Source organism: Salmo salar, chromosome ssa20 (assembly GCF_905237065.1).
Source record: "Salmo salar chromosome ssa20, Ssal_v3.1, whole genome shotgun sequence".
NCBI lineage: Eukaryota > Metazoa > Chordata > Actinopteri > Salmoniformes > Salmonidae > Salmo > Salmo salar.
Window position 1 is genome coordinate 20,937,570 of NC_059461.1, and position 20,651 is coordinate 20,958,220.

A 20,651-nucleotide genomic window follows, 5' to 3' on the forward strand; every position below is an offset into this window, starting at 1 on the left:
TCTGGGTTTGATTGCTCTTTCTTAATGTCTACGGATAGGCCATTTGTTCCTCTTGACTATCTCGTGATTTCTTGGTAGTTCCAGTAAGTACTAATGTAGGACATAGAGTACTTTCTTTGGAATAATTAAATGAATTGCTGCAAAAGTATTACCAATTTCACAAAAGTGTGTCATCATCGTTATACTGTAAGTCTGTTCTAATAATGTCCTTAACCTTATTTTGTTGTTGTTCAATCCAATTCTTGCATATGAACAGATGATATGGAATATTATAATACAATTGTTAGATTAAAAGAGACAGCTGCACACGCCCATCCCACCGAATACCCCACAAAATAGCAACTACTGCGCAATGCGCATTATACTGGAAAACAATTCTACAACCTCTGAAGAGTTTGTTTAGGCGAGAAAGACTTCACGAGCCTTTGATTTTCTCATCTGTTTGTTCAGAAACATTTATTGTCATAGGAGACTGAAATTACACATTTACTGCCATAGCCATCAGTCACACTCTTTGAATAAGCCCATATGAAACTCTTGAAAATGAGGCAGTATATGCTGTTGTCCTTTTCTGGTCACAAGGGACTTCATCTACTTTCTGTTTCTAGTTGCTTTGCCAGGACATTTAGTTCAACACTCAGTTTTACTGGCTGCAGACTGCCCCCAACAACTGGCATTAACAGATACAATAAGATTGTTCTGCATGCCTAATTGAGCCTTGTCTTCTCTGACATCAGGGACATAGTACATGATTGTGTGCTCACCCACCTTGTCTTGAGTACTTGGTCAGTGCATAAACCTGTCACCAAAACCAATTAGAATCATTTTAACTGTGCAGATACTCTCAAAGCCAGCAGCAGCACTTGTGTGAGGGGAGAGATGTATGTGCCCTCTGCACATACAATGAAAGCAATATAAAAAGGTAAGAACACATTGCACTAGTATAAATGTGCACACCAAATAGCATAAAAAGGGAGACCAATAAAGTTAAGTTAAACACATTAAAGTATTTGATAAATAAAAGCAGTCCTTACAAAATTATTTCTAAGCCTTCATTCTCAGACTTCATTGATTTGTCATAATATAGGATATGGCCTCCACTAGGTGGGAGTCAAAGACAGCTGCTCAATAGCATGTTTCCTATCAAATCCAGTAATTGGATAAAACATTAATAATAAGTGCACTAATGAACACGACCAAGCATATAGCACATTGAGAAAGTTTACAACACGTCCAAAGTCACAGATGCATCGAACTGTTGCAGATGGAATTCTGGTACTAGAATCTTGTCAATCTTCTATGGCTGAAATGCAAGAAGTGAAAAAGTATGTTATACATTTGTGCAATTCTATAGACTATGGATGGATAAACAAATATCATCCCATGGTATTTAACACATTGCTTGCATTATTTAGACGAAGTTGACGTGGGCGATTCAAACATGCACCCATACAGATCTAGACTAGACACACAACCCACAAAGAAATGTTCATAGGCGCACTACAACTTCCGCAAGAAGGCAAACAGAAACAGCATTGGATTGTGGGTAGTATCGTGTCATTTCCTGAATTAGTTGAGAAGTACAATTGTATGTCAAGTCGCATGAGTCCGCAGCGCGTGTATTTTTAATCGACGCTTCCATTTGGAAGAACTACAGGTTGACTGCTTGAAAAGTTATTACCAGTAGCCAGCAATGAGTTTGAACGAGCATTCTTTGCAAGCTCTGTCTTGGAGAAAACTTTACTTGAGTCGAGCAAAGCTGAAGGCTACGAGCAGAACTTCAGCTCTCCTGTCGGGTTTCGCAATGGTGAGTACCAGGACCCAGTCATATGGATTGGAGCGGATGACAACTTTGACAAAATGTAGTTATGACGCACTATTTCTTAAAACTACACCTACCGGTAGACTATCCTACCAGCCCGGTCTCAGACGACGTAACATAGTAAACGTAAATTCTAGAACCTCATTTGTATGATTTGCAGCCTGAACTAGAAGTAATATAGTCAAAGTAAATAAGACATTCAAAATAGTATGTTACGTTTGGTATAGTTATAAGACAGCTGGTTATCTAAGGCAAAAACGAAAGTAGGGTTGTTGGATGGGTGGGTGTATAACGCAAGTTCAAATCTTATTACGGACAACTTTAGCATTTTAGCCAATTATAAACTTTAACTACTTACTACTTTGCAACTACTTAGCATGTTAACTAACCTGTCCCCCAACCTTAACCCTTTTAGCTAACCCTAACCCTTTTAGCTAACCCTAACCCTTTAACCTAACCTTAACCCTAACCCCTAGTTTAGCAAATGTTAGCCACCTAACTAACGTTAGCACCTATTCCAATTTGTTGTGGCTAACGTTAGGCAGGTGGCTAACGTTAGCCACAACACATTTGAATTCATAACATATACGTTTGCAAATTCATAACATATTATACTAATTGTAATTTGTAACGCATCATACGAAATGTATGATGGACAGCCACAATTTTTAATACATAACATACGAAATGTAACATACTAACTGGTGCGTCCTCGATTTACGTTTACTATGTTATGTCTACCCCTGAGTCCAGGTTGCAGCATCCTACCAGTATTTAACTACAATGCTGGATAAACCAAGACTGTTTTGATTGAAAATAACTGGCAAACATATTTAACGATATGCATTAGGCCTAAAATTAAATGCATTTCTGTATGAAACTGGTTACATTGCAATTTTGATGCATAGATTTGCATAGTTGAGTGCATTTAAATGTCTCTGCAAGTTAAACCACTATGCAGGGCCAGATGCAAATTTAAGGATGGCATTAGTGAGTCATATCTAAACCTTAATCTACCACAAATAAACTGCAGCAAATCTTAGTCACTCACCCAACAGAAAGTTGGACCCAGTACAGTTGTCAGCTGGTCAAACGCTAGGCTAGGCTACATCTTCCTGTACAGTCCTGCACCCAATAGTGGGTTGCTAGGTGATGTACGACGCCTCCTGGCGGCCATGTTTGGAAGACCACCGCATCAGTTCTTCTGACAATAACAGCTGAGTGGCAACCCCAAGCTGCATGATAACAGTGCCTAAAACTACATAATTCATCACCATGGTACATTTTTGTGCAGTATTTGGCTGCTCTAACAAGGCCGGAAAGACGACGTGAAAAAATATTTTTACAGATCATGAAACACCAAGGAAATAAGACTAAAGAACTGTCAAAAAGCAGACACCTGTTTCCCATCAAGACCTGAACTCAGACAGCTGTTAGTATAGGAGCTGCTCCGATCATTTCATCATTGGAAGAAGCTATTCTCTGCTTCAGTTGCACAATGCCAAGGGGCCATTGCAAATGCCCATAAGGCTAATGTCATCATACTGATGGTCCAGTGGTTCCCAACTCCAGTCCTCAAGTAACCACAAAAGTACACCTTTTTATTGATGTCCTGAACAAGCACACCTGATTCAACTTGTCAACTAATCGTCAGGCCCTCAATGAGTTGAATCAAGTATGTTTGTCCGAATCAGGTATGTGTGCTGTTGGGTTGTACTCGAGGACTGGAGTTGGGAAACACTGCTGTAGGCCTATGGCTGCATTGACACAGCCATTATCATCAGCTGCAAAATGGGTTCACATGGCTGTCACTCTCTCTGGATATCAATCAAATAAAACTATTTGGGGCGCTTACAACTGATCAAAAAGGTAATGTTCATTTGAGAATAGAACACAGCAACACAGACAAATCAGAGACAGATTCCCTTCCCCTCTTTATTGCAGGATTGTGAGCTGTGATTAATCAACACTGACACTAGTTCATCTTGTATAATAGTTTTAAGTTAAATTTAAACCCTTCACTTCGGAGAATCAATACTTTGACTATATGAAATAAAAAGTGTACAAGTAAGCTAACTCGTATGTAAAGGTTTAGACATTTTTAGTAACAAGTACCTAGGCTATTATTATGAAAGCATCATTTCATCTTCACAAAAAAGTCAATACCAGAGGTAGCCAAACTCACACCACTGATCCCTAATCTACTTGGTGAGCAGACTTCTATTTCAGCCCAGCAATAGCACACTTGATTATCAACTAATTTGGTTTGAGAAGTTGAATCAGCTGTATTAGTGCTGGGCTGGAATAGAAGGGTTGGCTGCTCTTTTTGTAATAGGTTTATTCATAGTTTCAAAAAAGTCAAACAATTTTTATTTACAACATTTACACACCACATGGTATACAAGGATGTACCCTTATTCTCTTGGGACACTGGGACATTCATTGGGACCTCTTCATCTGCATACAGGGTTTCACAGCTTGCTTTATCTGACGACAGAAAACATCAAACTAACAGGCTTAATCCTACTCAAATAAGACGGTACTGAATATTATGTTTCTATGTCTCTCTGTCCTCATAGTTTCTCTCGCTAGGGACTGGAACTGGAGAATCTTTTCATAATGTCCTCCCACAACAGTACAGTCATGGCCAAAAGTTTTGAGAATGACACATATTCATTTCCACAAAGTTTGCTGCTTCAGTGTCTTTAGATATTTTTGTCAGATGTTACTATGGAATACTGAAGTATAATTACAAGCATTTCATAAGTGTCAAAGACTTGTATTGACAATTACATGAAGTTGATGCAAAGAGTCAATATTTGCAGTGTTGACCCTTCTTTTTCAAGACCTCTGCAATCCACTCTGGCATGCTGTCAATTAACATCTGGGCCACATCCTGACTGATGGCAGCCCATTCTTGCATAATCAATGCTTGGAGTTTGTCGGAAATTGTGGGTTTTTGTTTGTCCACCCGCCTCTTGAGGGTTGACCACAAGTTTTCAATGGGATTAAGGTCTGGGGAGTTTCCTGGCCATGGACCCAAAATATTGATGTTTTGTTCCTCGAGCCACTTAGTTATCACTTTTGCCTTACGGCAAGGTGCTCCATCATGCTGGAAAAGGCATTGTTCGTCACCAAACTGTTCCTGGATGGTTGGAAGAAGTTGCTCTTGGAGTGTTGGTACCATTCTTTATTCATAGCTGTGTTCTTAGGTAAAATTGTGAGTGATCCCACTCCCTTGGCTGAGAAGCAACCCCACACATGAATGGTCTCAGGATGCTTTACTGTTGGCATGACACAGGACTGATGGTAGCGCTCACCTTGTCTTTTCTGGACAAGCTTTTTTCCGGATGCCCCAAACAATCGGAAAGGGGATTCATTACCCCAGTCCTCAGCAGTCCAATCCCTGTACCATTTGGAGAATATCAGTCTGTCCCTGATGTTTTTCCTGGGGAGAAGTGGTATCTTTGCTGCCCTTCTTGACACCAGGCCATCTCCAAAAGTCTTCGCCTCACTGCGTGCAGATGCACTCACACCTGCCTTCTGCCATTCCTGAGCAAGCTCTGTACTGGTGGTGCCCCGTTCCCGCAGCTGAATCAACTTTAGGAGATGGTTGAACCAACAACAATTGAACCGCATTCCTTGAAGTTCTTGATGATCCGATAAATGGTTGATTTAGGTGCAATCTTACTGGCAGCAATATCCTTGCCTTTGAAGCCCTTTTTGTGCAAAGCAATGATGACGGCACGTGTTTCCTTGCAGGTAACCATGGTTGACAGAGGAAGAACAATGATTCCAAGCACCACTCTCTTTTTGAAGCTTCCAGTCTGTTATTCGAACTCAATCAGCATGACAGAGTGATCTCCAGCCTTGTCCTCGTCAACACTCACACCTGTGTTAACAAGAGAATCACTGGCATGATGTCGGCTGATCCTTTTGTGGCAGGGCTGAAATGCAGTGGACATTTTTGGGGGGGATTCAGTTAATTTGCATGGCAAAGAGGGACTTTGCAATTAATTGCAATTCATCTGATCACAATTCATAACATTCTGGAGTATATGCAAATTGCCTTCATACAAACTGAGGCAGCAGACTTCTTAATATTTGTGTCATTCTCAACTTTTGGTCACGACTATCCAGAGTATACCCTATCCAGAGTAGCCTACTCCATCTCTTCTTTGACAGCTGGTGCCGTTAATCCTTTCACCCTCTTCCATGCTATAGCTGTTAGCTATTTACGATGATGATGATGATGATAGATACAGTGCATTCGGAAAGTATTCAGACCCCTTGACTTTTTCCACATTTTATTACGATACATCCTTATTCTAAAATTGATTCAATTGTTTTTTTCCCACTCAACAATCTACACACACTACCCCATAATGACAAAGCAAAAACAGTTTTTATACATTTTAGCAAATTTATGAAAATAAAAAAACGGGAATCTAATTTACATAAGAATTCAGACCCTTTAGTCCAGGGGTGGGCAACTTCAGTCCTCGAGGGCCTGATTGGTGTCACACTTTTTCTCCATCCCTAGTAAACACAGCTGATTAATCAAATTCTAAACTGCAGATCATGATTAGGTGATTATTGGAGTCAGGTGTGTTAGCTGGGGCTGGGGTAAAACTGTGACACCAATCAGGCCCCCCAAGGACTGGAATTGCCCACACCTGCTTTAGTCAGTACTTTGTTGAAGCACCTTTGGCAGCGATTTCAGCCTCAGGTCTTCATGGGTATGACGCTACAAGCTTGGCACACCTGTATTTGGGGAGTTTCTCCCATTCTTCTCTGCATATCCCCTCAAGCTCTCTCATGTTGGATGGGGAACGTCGCTGCACATCTATTTTCAGGTCTCTCCAGAGCTGTTTGATCATGTTCAAGTCCGGGCTCTGGCTGGGCCACTCGAGGACATTCAGAGACTTGTCCCGGAGCCACTTCTGCGTTGTCTTGGCTGTGTGCTTAGGGTCGTTGTCCTGTTGGAAGGTGAACCTTCACCCCAGTCTGAAAACCTGCTCCAGAGCGCTCAGGACTTCATCAAGAATTTCTCTGTACTTTGGTCCGTTCATCTTTCCCTCAATTCTGACTAATCTCCCAGTCCCTGCCGCTGAAAATCATCCCCACAGCATGATGATGCCACCATGATGCTTCACCGCAGCGATGGTGCCAGGTGTCCTCCAGACGTGACGCTTGGCATTCAGGACAAAGAGTTCAGTCTTGGTTTCATCAGACCAGAGAATCTTGTTTCTCATGGTCTGAGAGTCTCCAAGTGGTCTGTCATGTGCCTTTTCCTAAGGAGTGGCTTCTGTCTAGCCACTACCATAAAGTCCTGATTGGTGGAGTGCTACAGAGATGATTGTCCTTCTGGAAGATTCTACCATCTCCACAGAGGAACTCTGGAGCTCTGTCAGTGACCATTGGGTTCTTGGTCACCTCCCTGACCAATGCTCTTCTCCCCTGATTGCTCAGTTTGGCCGGGCGGCCAGCGGTGGTTCCAAAGTTCTTCCATTGTGTCCTTGGGGACCTTCAATACTGCAGAAATGTTTTGGTACCTTTCCCCAGATCTGTGCCTCAACACAATCCTGTCTCGGAGCTCTACAGACAATTACTTTGACCTCATGGCTTGGTTTTTGCTCTGACATGCACTGTCAACTGTGGGACCTTATATAGACAGGGCAAACTACCTGCCCTGCAGGACACCTACAGCACCCGATGTCACAGAAAGGCCAAAAACGACATCAAGGACATAAACAACCTGAGCCACGGCCTGTTCACCCCGCTGTCATCCAAAAGGCGAGGTCAGTACCGGTGCGTCAAAGCTGGAACTGAGAGACAGAAGCTTTTTTTCAATCTCAAGGCGACTGTTAACCTCTTATGGCTAGGGGGCAGTATTTTCACGGCTGGATAAAAAACGTACCGATTTAATCTGGTTACTAATCCTACCCAGTAACTAGAATATGCATATACTTATTATATATGGATAGAAAACACCCTAAAGTTTCTAAAACTGTTTGAATGGTGTCTGTGAGTATAACAGAACTCAAATGGCAGGTCAAAACCTGAGAGATTCCTTTACAGGAAGTGGCCTGTCTGACCATTTCTGGAACTTCTTTGCCATCTCTATCTTTTACAAAGGATCTCTGCTCTAACGTGACACTTCCTACGTCGTCCATGGGCGCTCAGAGCCCGGGAAAAAACAGAATGTCGTCATCCCAGCCCCAGGCTGAAACACATTATCGCCTTTCTCAAGTGGCCGATCAAGGGACTGTGGGCTTAGGCGCGTGACCTGGCCGCCCCCGTCTTTGTGATATTTTTTTTTTCCCTCTGTTTGCCGAAAAGGAGATTCCCGGTCGGAATATTATCGCTTTTCTACGAGAAAAATGGCATAAAAATTGATTTTAAACAGCGGTTGACATGCTTCGAAGTACGGTAATGGAATATTTAGAATTTTTTTTGTCACGAATTGCGCCTTGCGCACGACCCTTATTTACCATTTCGGATAGTGTCTGGGACGCACGAACAAGACGCCGCTATTCGGATATAACGATGGATTATTTTGGACCAAACCAACATTTGTTATTGAAGTAGCAGTCCTGGGAGTGCATTCTGATGAAGACAACAAAAGGTAATCAAACTTTTATAATAGTAAATCTGATATTGGTGAGTGCTAAACTGGCCGGGTGTCTAAATAGCTAGCCCGTGATGGCTGGGCTATGTACTTAGAATATTGCAAAATGTGCTTTCACCAAAAAGCTATTTTAAAATCGGACATATCGAGTGCATAGAGGAGTTCTGTATCTATAATTCTTAAAATAATTGTTATGCTTTTTGTGAACGTTTTATCGTGAGTAATTTAGTAAATTATTAGCAAATTCCTCCGGAAGTTTGCGGGGGGTATGCTAGTTCTGAATGTCACATGCTAATGTAAAAAGCTGTTTTTTGATATAAATATGAACTTGATTGAACAAAACATGCATGTATTGTATAACATAATGTCCTAGGTGTGTCATCTGATGAAGATCATCAAAGGTTAGTGCTGCATTTAGCTGTCTTCTGGGTTTTTGTGACATTATATGCTAGCTTGAAAAATGGGTGTCTGATTATTTCTGGCTTGGTACTCAGCTGACATAATCTAATGTTTTGCTTTCTCTGTAAAGCCTTTGAAATCGGACAGTGTGGTTAGATAAAGGAGAGTCTTGTCTTTAAAATGCTGTGAAATAGTCATATGTTTGAAAAATTGAAGTTTTTGTATTTTTGAGGAATTTGTAATTCGCGCCACGCCTATCATTGGATATTGGAGCAGGTGTTCCGCTAGCGGAACGTCTAGATGTAAGAGGTTAAATAGCCATCACTAGCCGGCTAAAACCCGGTTACGCAACCCTGCACCTTAGAGGCTGCTGCCCTATATGCATAGACTTGAATCACTGCTACTTTAATAATGGAACACTAGTCACTTTAATAATGTTTACATACTGCTTTACACATCTCATAACAATATACTGTATTTTAGTCAATGCCACTCCAACATTGCTTAATCTAATATTTATATATTTCTTAATTCCATTATTTTACTTTTAGATGAATGTGTATTGTTGTGAATTGTTAGATATTACTGCACTGTTGGAGCTAGGAACACAAGCATTTCATTTTACATTTTTCGTTACACCCGCAATAACATCTGCTAAATTTGTGTATGTGACCAATACATTTTGCTTTTATTTAATTTTGTGTGCCTTTCCAAATCATGGCCAATCAATTGAATTTACCGCAGGTGGACTCCAGTCAAGTTGGAGAAACATCTCAAGGATGATCAATGGGAACAGGATGCACCTGAGCTCAATTTCAAGTCTCATAAGCAAAGGGTCTGAATACTTAGTTCCAGTCAAAAGTTTGGACACACCTACTCATTCCAGGGTTTTTCTTTATTTTTCCTATTTTCTACATTTCAGATTGTTCAGTGGCGTAGAATCTTGTGTCTATAAAATGAGCTGCTCGTTATGCGTAGATAATTATTTTTACTGCAGTTTTTTTATAAAGAGTTAACGTGAGAACTGCAAATATGTTGCTACTGCCCTGAATTTATCAGGCGCTATCGACAAAGGTCTGGAATTTTCCGAGTAAGTTTAAAGGCACAGTCAACTTAGTGTATGTAAACTTCTGACTCACTGGAATTGTGATATAGTGAATTATAAATGAAATAATCTGTCTGTAAACAATTGTTGGAAAAATGTCTTATCATGCATGATGTCTTAACCGACTTGCCAAAACTATAGTTTGTTAACAAGAAATTGGTGGTGTGGTTGAAAAACGAGTTTTAATGACTCCAACCTAAGTGTATGTAAAGTTCCGACTTCAACTGTATATATAAAAATGAATATTGATATGTGGTCGTAACATGATTTTGTGACATACGGTCACATGATATCATTGTGGTATCAAGTGTCCACCACACAAATATGGCGCATCCACATAAATATATTGCGCATGCATCTGTTTATGTACTGTACATGTGCACCTCACTCAGGTTTCAACTCATGGCCTTAACTTATGTATGGAATACTATGTGATAAGTGCATGTGTAACAGTATAAAGTATGCTAATGTACTAGTGTGAAGGCATTTGGGCAGTAGCCAAAAGTACTTCGGTAAAAATACTTTAACCTCTATGGGCTAGGTGGGACGCAGGCGTCCCCCCCGTGGTGCACTCCATCAACAGCAGGTGCATTTCAAGAGCGGCAAATTTGAATCCAAATAAATGTCAAAATTCAAATTTTTCAAACATACAACTATTTTACACCCTTTGAAAGATAAACATCTCCTTAATCTAACCACGTTTTACGATTTCAAAAAGGTTTTACGGCAAAAGCATAAATTTAGAGTATGTTAGGACAGTACATTTACAAGAGTTGTGTGTAATGTTTTGTCAATTCAAAGACAGGGTCACCAAAACCATAAAACCAGCTAAAATGATGCACTAACCTTTTACAATCTCCATCAGATGACACTCCTAGGACATTATGTTAGACAATGCATGCATTTTTAGTTCTATCAAGTTCATATTTATATCCAAAAACAGCGTTTTACTATGGCATTGATGTTGAGGAAATCGTTTCCCTCCAATAACCGGCAGTCAAGTCAGCACCACAAATTAAATAATTAAAATTAGAAAACATTGGTAAAATATTATATTGTCATTTAAAGAATTATAGATTTACATCTCTTGAACGCAATCAACTTGCCAGATTTAAAAATAACCTTACTGGGAAATCACACTTTGCAATAATCTGAGCACTGCGCCCAGAAAAATACGCGTTGCGATACAGACTAGTCGTCATGTTGGGGAGATCTAAAATCGAAAATACTATGTAAATAATCCATTACCTTTGATTCTCTTCATCAGATGTCACTTCCAGGTATCACAGGTCCATAACGAATGTAGTTTTGTTCAAAAAAGCTCATCATTTATGTCCAAAAATCTCCGTCTTGTTAGCACATGATCTAAGCCCGCCGGACTTCACTTCATGAACGAGGGGAAAAAATATATTTACGTTCGTTCAAACATGTCAAACGTTGTATAGCATAAATCATTAGGGCCTTTTTTAACCAGAAAGTGAATCATATTCAAGGTGGACGAATGCATACTCTTTTATAACGTATTGGAACGAGGGTACCCAACATGAACTCGCGCGCCAGGTGTCTAATGGGCCATCATCGTTCCATGGCTCTTGTTCGGTCAGATCTCCCTCCAGAAGACTCAAAACACTTTGTAAAGGCTGGTGACATCTAGTGGAAGCAATAGGAAGTGCCAAAATATTCCTCAGCCCCTGTGTTTTTCAATGGCATAGGTTTAAAGGTAATACAACACATCAGGTATCCACTTCCTGTCAGAAAATGTCTCAGGGTTTTGCCTGCCAAATGAGTTCTGTTATACTCAGACACCATTCAAACAGTTTTAGAAACTTTAGAGTGTTTTCTATCCATATATAATAAGTATATGCATATTCTAGTTACTGGGTAGGATTAGTAACCAGATTAAATCGGGTACATTTTTTTTATCCAGCTGTGCAAATACTGCCCCCTAGCCCTAACAGGTTAAAGTTCTAAAGTATTTTTTGGGGGTATCTGTACATTATTTATATTTTTGGCAACTTTTACTTCACTACATTCAGAAAGAAAAGGTACTTTTTACTCCATACATTTTCAATGACACCCAAAAGTACTTGTTACATTTTGACAGGAAAATTGTCCAATTCACACACTTATCAAGAGAACATCCCTACTGCATCTGATCTGGCAGACTCACTAAACACATGCTTTGTTTGTAAATTTTGCAGTGTGCCCCTGGCTATCCTTCAATAAAAAAACAAGAGATTGTGCTGTCTTGTTTTAATGTAAGGAATTTGAAATGACTTTTACTCAAGTATGACAATTTAGTACTTTTTCCACCAGTGGATGTGGCTGGGGGGGGGGTTATAGCATTTCTTTCACATGACCCATCAATTCAGACAAGTGTGTCTCGGTCAGCGTCATCTAATATTTATGAACTATTTTTATCTGGATACTTTCTGTTTACCTGGAATTTTTCCTTGTAGGCTACTATTTTTAGTCATAATCTTTACTACACTACTCACTGTTTAGCACATGACCTCATGTGAATCCTTAAAGAGATGGGTGGGGCTTGCTTAAGAGGGTGTGAACAATGCTGAATGGGCGTAGACAACAGAGCTCTCCAGTAGGTACCAAAACATTCAAGGGCCCTTTTCTCAAAAGTGAGTTTACAAATGTGTCAACTTTCAAAGCTAAATTACTTCCCATTGTTCCAACAAACATGCTGTGTAATATACCATTTTGTCACTCTGAGTCTACTTTTATCCAATTAAAAAAATACATCAAGTTTTGCTACATAAGACCGAAACCAGGTGGTGAGTCACATTTGTGGAATTTCTTTCGTTAATGTATTTCAGCCAATCGGTTGTGTAGGGGTGGTATAGAGAAGATGGTCTTTTACCAAATAGGGCTAAGTCCATATTATGGCAAGAACAGCTCAAATCAGCAAAGAGAAACGACTGTCCATCATTACTTTAAGACATAAAGGTCAGTCGATCCGGAAAATTTCAAGAACTTTGAAAGTTTCTTTAAGTGCAGTCGCAAAAACATCAAGCGCTATGATGAAACTGACTCTCATGAGGACCTCAACAGGAAAGGAAGACCCAGAGTTACCTCTGCTGCAGCCCAAATAAATGCTTCAGAGTTAAATAAGACATCTCAACATCAACTGTTCAGAGGACACTGGTGTGAAGCAGGCCTTAATGGTTGAATTGCAGAAAAGAAACCACTACTAAAGGACATCAATAATAAGAAGAGACTTGCTTGGGCCAAGAACACAAGCAATGGACATTAGACCGGTGAAAATCTGTCCTTTGGTCTGATGAGTCCAAATTTGAGATTTTTGGTTCCAAGCGCCGTGTCTTTGTGAGACGCAAAGTAGGTGAGTTGATGATCTCTGCATGTGTGGTTCCCACGTGACGCTTTGCTGGTGACACTGCCTGTGATTTATTTAGAATTCAAGGCACACTTAACCAGCATGGCTACCACAACATTCTGCAGCGATATGCCATCCCATCTGGTTTGCGTTTAGTGGGACAATAATTAGTTTTTCAAGAGGACAATGACCCAAAACACACCTCCAGGCTGTGTAAGGGCTATTTGACCTAGGAGGAGAGTGCTGCATCAGATGACCCGGCCTCCAATCACCCGACCTCAAACCAATTGAGATGGTTTGGGAAGAGTTGGACCGCGGAGTGAAGGAAAAGCAGCCAACAAGTCCTCAGCATATGTGGGAACTCCTTCAAGACTGTTGGAAAAGCCTTCCAGGTGAAGCAGGTTGAGAGAATGCCAAGAGTGTGCAACGCTGTCAAGGCAAATGTTGGCTACAAGATAGCTAGCTAGCTAATACGAATTTACCTAGCTGGGTGGCGATATTTAATTCACTTAACTTATCATACTGAATAGCTAGCTAACTAGCTAATAATACAGTACATTTTTTTATAATTTTCTAAATATATTTAACTTGAATAGGTTCTTCCACTGCCTCTGTATTCTGGGTGCTTAGAAAAAACTAAATAATGGGAAATCTTCCTGAGTTGTTTTTCGGTGGTAGCAAAACAGTCAGCCATATACGATTGGGGGACATAGGGCAACAAAGTTCCACCAGACTGACTGGTCTTCCAACATGGCGCCCGGTGTGGTTGCTAGGTGATTTGTAACACAACCGCAACCCCTCTATAGAGAGAGAACATGGAATTGTCACATGCAGTGGTTGAGCTTTAAATTACATCGTCTTTGTTCAGATTGTTCTGATTCCTCATCCTGTTTGCACATTGCTCTTTCAGTCAAGCTGTAACCGTGTGCAATCGTGTCTCTTTCAGGTGGCTATGGTGGAGGTGCAGCTGGAGCAAAATCATGTGTATCCCCAGGGGCTGCTGATAGCCTTCAGCGCCTGCACCACTGTCCTTGTGGCAGTGCACCTTTTCGCCCTGATGATCAGCACCTGCATCCTGCCAAACCTGGAGGCCGTCAGCAACGTTCACAACTTGAACTCGATCAACGAATCGCCCCATGAGCGCATGCACTGCTACATTGAGCTGGCCTGGGCCTTCTCCACTGTCATCGGCACCCTTCTCTTCCTGGCCGAGGTGGTTCTGCTGTGCTGGGTCAAGTTCCTGCCCCTCAGTCCCCCAACTGTTAAAAATATCACCAACAATTATGGAAGGGAGGCAGCCATTGTCTCCACCTCCATTATGGTGCCGTTTGGACTGGTTTTTATTGTGTTCGCTGTGCACTTCTACCGCTCTCTGGTCAGTCACAAAACTGACCGTCAGTTTCAGGAGCTGGAGGCGCTGTCCAATATCACCCGGCTGCAGAACCAGCTGGACTACAGGGCGGAGACAACCAGTCTGCAGCCCTCCTCCGACTTCCCCTAACGGGAGCACACACAAGTAGGGAGTTGGAGCAGTACACAGCTGTAAGAAATGTATTAGTGACTTTTTTTTGTATCTGTTTGTATGAGCACCATGAGAAAGGATACTTTATATAGTAATATCATATTTCTTCAGATGTTTTGTATTGGGATTTGGACTCTGCTCTAGGCCTTTTTCTACTTGTGTAAATAGTTGGTGAGAGGTCAGAAGAATTTGCTTTGTATTGTTCACTAGTTTGGACTCAAGCCACTTTTTTTACTTTGCTGCATGTCTATTGTCTTCCTTAAGGCTTCAGAAACAGATCTGAATAGCTGAATGTGAGTGAGCATCTGTGAAATTGGTTTTTAAATATTTTGTACATCTTCATTACATAGATAATATTTGTAGTTATGTCACAATACACAACTACACTAAGTTCTGTTTATGGTGGCTGGGGCACACAAAGTGTGGGATGAACATACTGTAAGATAACAATTTGTAAAGCAGTTGGATTTTAATTTAACAAAATGATAACCGGCCAATTTCCATGAAAGGAAAACTGGTCAGAAGAGCATAATATGTAATAACTGCTGTTGTAGTGCTGGTGCAAGGGAAGAGCAGAATTTAGATTTTTAGTCAGTCAAATATATACCTTACATATTTTAAAGTCAGTACAATTGATCAGATTTGCTCTGTCATTTGATGAGCTAATGTATTTTAAGCACGCTACTGTTACATGACAGACAAATACAAGTGTGGAATTTGAAATGTACACTACCGTTCAAAAGTTTGGGGTCACTTAGAAATGTCCTTATTTTTTAAAGAAAAGCACTTTTTTGTCCATTTTAAAATAACATCAATTTGATCAGAAATACATTGTAAATGTATGGAAACGTCAGATTTTTTATGGAATATCTACATAGGCGTACAAAGGCCCATTTATCAGCAACCATCACTCCTGTGCTCCAATGGCATGCTGTGTTAGCTAATCCAAGTTTATAATTTTAAAAGGCTAATTGATCATTAGAAAACCCCTTTGCAATTGTTAGCACAGCTGAAAACGTGTGCTAATTAAAGAAGCAATAAAACTGTCCTTCTTTAGACTAGTTGAATATCTGGAGCTTAATGTCTAGAAACAAATAACTTTCTTCTGAAACTCGTCAGGCTATTCCATGTGAGAAATTGCCAAGGAACTGAAGATCTTGTACAATGCTGTGTACTACTCCCTTCACAGAACAGTCTCCAACCAGAATAGAAAGAAGAGTGGGAGGCCCTGGTGCACAACTGAGCAAGAGGACAAGTACATTAGTGTCTAGTTTGAGAAACAGATGCCTCACAAGTCCTGAACTGGCAGCTTCATTAAATAGTACGCAAAACACCAGTCTCAACAGCGAAGAGGTGACTCCGGGATGCTGGCCTACACTATATTTCTGATCTTTAATGTTATTTTTACGGACCAAAAATGTGCTTTTCTTTAAAAAACAAGGACATTTCTAAGTGACCCAAACTTTTGAACGGTAGTGTATTTGTTTATCCTTTTCCTCTACATTGTAATTATTAGACAGGTTGGTTGGGATATGGTTCCCAGTTCATGTCAGGCTGAAATACCATCTTCAATGTGAAGTACTTTTCTTAACGATATTGTAAAGCTCTGTTTGATGTCATAAATGCAAAACAAGTAGCTTCTGCTAGAGGAAATACTTCAAACTAGAGGGCAAATTAGTATATGCATTTTTATGGAGGCAAAATATTCAGATCTTTGTCTTTGACCTTTTAATGTGACCCAAGTGCACATAATCTTCTGCTGTTTTTATTATTTGAGTCAATTGTGAATAAGTGTTCTCTATTTCATATGGTCCTCCAGCCAACTTGACACAACTGTGGGAAATATTGGAGTCAACCCAGAATGCTTTCGACACCTTGTCGAGTGCATGCCCGACAAATTGAGGCTGTTCTGAGGGCAAAAGGGAGGGTGCTATTCAATATCAGGAAGGTGTCCTTAATGTTTTGTAGACTCAGTGTATACTGTATGATGATTGTAACATCCCCCTTAAATGCCATTTGAGGCCAAGATTTGTAAGAGGTCTTTGAGTGCCTGGGGCTTATGAAACCCCACACAATATGTTTACCATATGAATACACTGCATTGTCTGGTGCCAAATCATTGTCTTATACTGTAAATCTGTTACATTGTGGTGAGACTCCAAAGGGCAGAGGATTGGATTGATATGACCTCTTTTAGACAATCATTATGCATTTTGTATATTTGATTACGTTATGCATAACAACCCTATGCCTACTGAATAAAGAATTATATAAGAAAATCCATCTTATGTTGCTTCATTTATTCATAAAGTTAAAAAACTTATGAGATGTACTTTGAATTACTGTTTGAGTCAACCTTTTGAATGAAAAATATTGGATGCATCAATATGGAAAACAATGGTATTTACAATGTCCTGCTCAAATTGTTGAAGACCCATTTTCCTTATTTGTGGGTCTATAACGTGAGGGCATTGTCCATTTCTTTTAAAGAAATACATTTAGGAGATTTAGCAGGAAGGAAAACCACACAAAGGAAGTGGATTAGCAGACGGTAAAATGCAGCGGACATGCAGCATCAAAATGTAAGAGGACTTGTCATAGGGAGGAGTCATCTGTGTTTTCCCTGAGAGTATAGGGCTAGAGCACTATCAGGAGCTCACTGTGGTGGATAGCATTATCTCTTGGGTCACAGAAAGGCACAGAATCCTTTCCATTTTGCCTTCCTTGTTGCTGCAATGGCTCGTTTGATAGCCTCTCTGAATATTTCCTCCACATTCTCCTTGTATTTGGCTGAACACTCCAAGTAGAGGTCAGCGTTGATCTTCCTTTTGGTCTCTTCACCCTGCTCAGATGGAGAGAGAGAGTGATTTTTAATTGAGGCCAACAAAACATTTCATGGCTATTCTGAGCAAACTCTTCCAGTTAAGAGTTTTTCAAATGGAAAATATTGCATGACAAAGGTTCCCTGCCTGACACGAACTAGCCAGAAATAAAAATGTCAGATAAATAAATTTAGTCCAGGAGAGAGGGTGATTCAGAATTTTGATTATCACTCACAGATTTGGGGTGTGTGGGGATTTGCATTGTCATTAACATTATCTCATCACTGCTATTGATCTTTTGAAGGTGTTTTTGATTCAACCCTTCTGATCAAAGTCTACCTTTCCCAACAAACCACTAATTCAACCACTTGTATTTCATTTTCAATAAACCCCATACTAATGACATATGTAAATTGTACGGCAGATATACAGTATATTCAATGTCTATAAAGTTATTCATAAGGCTATGTAGGAAATCTCTACCTGGATGTATGTGATGGGGTTCTCGCCTAAAGACCACAGTTTCTTTGCCAAGACCTTGTCTTTCCGCAGGTCTGTTTTGCATCCTACCAGGATAATGGGCACGCCACGGCAGAAGTGATGCACCTCGGGGAACCACTGAAAGATATGCTAAACAGAGTTAGATATTCGAAACATTCTATGTCATGCAGTGAAAATACATGTATAGTCAGTGGGATATTTGTACAGTCCATAGAATAATCCTAGTGAGGGTGACTGCATCTACTTTGCTAAACAAATTTACCATGAACCTGATAAGTACTTGCTCAAGCAAGTATTCAAATATATTTCTGATTGTCAGCTGACATTGTCACCTATCTTCAGGTACATTAATTATGTTGTAGATGTCATGAAACGTATGGCACTGTATGTTAATGTTTCTTCCTCCTTCTGTGGACTGAAACAGACGGAAGAGCAGTACAGTATGAAGAGAAGAGAGTGCAGTACCTTGATTAGCAAATTGTCATAACTTGAGGGGCAAGTGACATCATAGCAGATCAATATCAGGTTGGCACTCTGATAGGACAGAGGGCGTAATCGGTCATAGTCCTCTTGACCTGAAATACACAGAAATAGATGGATGTGTATTATTAATCTGTCATGAAAAATCGTATAGCAAAAAAAATAAAAATAGAAAATAAAATCACTCAAGAATAGTTGGCTACTTAAATCAATGACAGCCTTCTGTTATTCCTTTATCTTTATTTAAAATCTACTATGACTCTCCTGAGTCACTCACTTAAAGTACAGTATTATGATTCTTTAACAACCAGAGGGTGTCATTGCATATCTAAGATACTGTAGATCTGACTACTTATGAGCACAACACGCCCACTAAAGACTCAGGATATCTATTCAGCCAAGTGTTAGTGCACTGGTCCTCTCAAAATCATGGATATGTAAGACCTGACCTGCAGTATCGTAGATGTTCAGACGAAACTCAGCGCCTCTGTACCTCACGTTGGCGACACATTTTTCGAACACAGATGGAACATATTTCTGAAAGATATAGACAAATTGAGTTTCAAGTCCAGTTTTTTTAAATGTTATTTCAGAGATGGTAGCTAAAAAGGTTGAAGTTAACTTTGCTCTTTTGTCATCATGTGCATATATAAATTGTGTTGTCAATTACATTCCTCACAGTAATTTGTCTACATGCAGAGTAATAATAGTACCTGAATAAATCATGTAAATAGATACCCTTTTCCCTGAAAGGTGTAAATAGAGAAGAGAAGCAGCCAGCTGGTGAGCTGGCTTTGTCAGTTGTCTTACCTCTGGAAAGTCTCCTTTAGTGCAAACCTGGAGTAGGGAGGTTTTCCCACATCCACCATCACCTACTATCACAACCTTAAACTCCTCTCGCCTCCTGGTATGCCCACTGCTCACCCCTGACATGTTCTGTAGCATGCTTCTCTCTGAGAAGCTAGATGAAAATGTGGCAAAAGAGCCTCCACTTGTTGAAGGAGATAATGGAGGCAGACACTTGAGATAACAATAAATGGCAAAAAAACCTGAGTAAGAAAACTAGCGAGTTAATAGCACTGGACTACCAGTCCATTGTCACCTTCTACCAGTGGTTTTAAGGAGGCTCCTCTTGATTGAGTACCTACCCCTCATATGAAAGAAACCCCCTTTCCTTCATGGACACAATACCAACGCCTCATCAAGGAACACAAAAGCCAGAAAAGATTTAATCAAAGGAAGGTTATCCTATCTACCTGACAATCTCTTGTTCATTAGCTGCAGAACTAAATAAACTGTTAGCAGGAGAGTGAACAAATGGAAACGCTTAATCTATGACCTGGAAACCAGCCAAGTAGCATTATGGCTATATGGTAGAATTAGCGCTGTTCCTCCCTTTCAAAACAGATTGAATTCATATGTCATCTAGTGGATCAAATGTTAAGGGATGACGTACATTATTCAGATAGTAGATCCTTTATGTACTAATGTCTAATGCATAGTGTACTTGTTTGTAGAATCCAATCATTTCTAATATAAATCTAATTAAAAAAAAAAAAACAGTGATCCCACCTCACTAAGGTGTTTGTTTTCATTTTGCCACCTGATGAATGACTGTTTTCCTCTGCTACCACACGGAGCGCCAATTCTAGGACCAAAAGGGTCCTTAACAGCTTCTACCCCCAAGCCTTAAGACTGCTGAACAATTAATCAAATGACCACCGGACTATTTACATTGATTCCCCCCCCCATTTGTTTTGTACACTGCTGCTACTCACTGTTAATTATCTATGCATAGTCACTTTACCCCACCAACATCTCCAGATTCCCTCGACTAACCTGTACCCCCACACATTGACTCGGTACAGGTACCCCCTGTATATAGCCTCGTTATTGTATGGTGTTAATTTTTAACTTTCGTTTATTTGGTAAATATTTTAACTTCTTGAACTGCACTGTTGGTTAAGGGCTTGTAAGTAAGCATTTCACGGTAAAGTCTACACTTGTGCTATTTGGCGCA

General features: G+C 40.1%; 2 protein-coding genes across 4 annotated transcripts in view; one reads left to right on the forward strand and one right to left on the reverse strand.

The window, feature by feature from the left end:
* LOC106579934 (calcium release-activated calcium channel protein 1) overlaps positions 1–15,494 on the forward strand; it is a 15,722-nt gene extending 228 nt beyond the window's left edge. The window contains exons 1-2 of one of the 3 annotated variants that reach the window (XM_014160339.2): positions 84–186; positions 14,253–15,494. In XM_014160339.2, the coding sequence (XP_014015814.1) occupies positions 130–186; positions 14,253–14,807 (612 nt within the window). In that variant the 5' untranslated portion in view covers positions 84–129 and the 3' untranslated portion in view covers positions 14,808–15,494. Of the gene's footprint in view, positions 1–83; positions 187–1,540; positions 1,808–14,252 lie in introns of those variants that run through there. The other 2 variants (XM_014160337.2, XM_014160340.2) reach the window with 2 other exon arrangements.
* A 2,020-nt stretch (positions 15,495–17,514) lies between these two features.
* Positions 17,515–19,576, reverse strand: LOC106579930 (rho-related GTP-binding protein RhoF). Its single transcript, XM_014160334.2, has 5 exons — positions 19,442–19,576; positions 19,081–19,168; positions 18,617–18,726; positions 18,134–18,268; positions 17,515–17,670 (listed from the first exon to the last, which is right to left on the reverse strand). Exons 1-5 carry the CDS (start codon positions 19,574–19,576, stop codon positions 17,515–17,517), a joined length of 624 nt encoding a protein of 207 aa, XP_014015809.1.
* Positions 19,577–20,651: the final 1,075 nt, after the last annotated feature.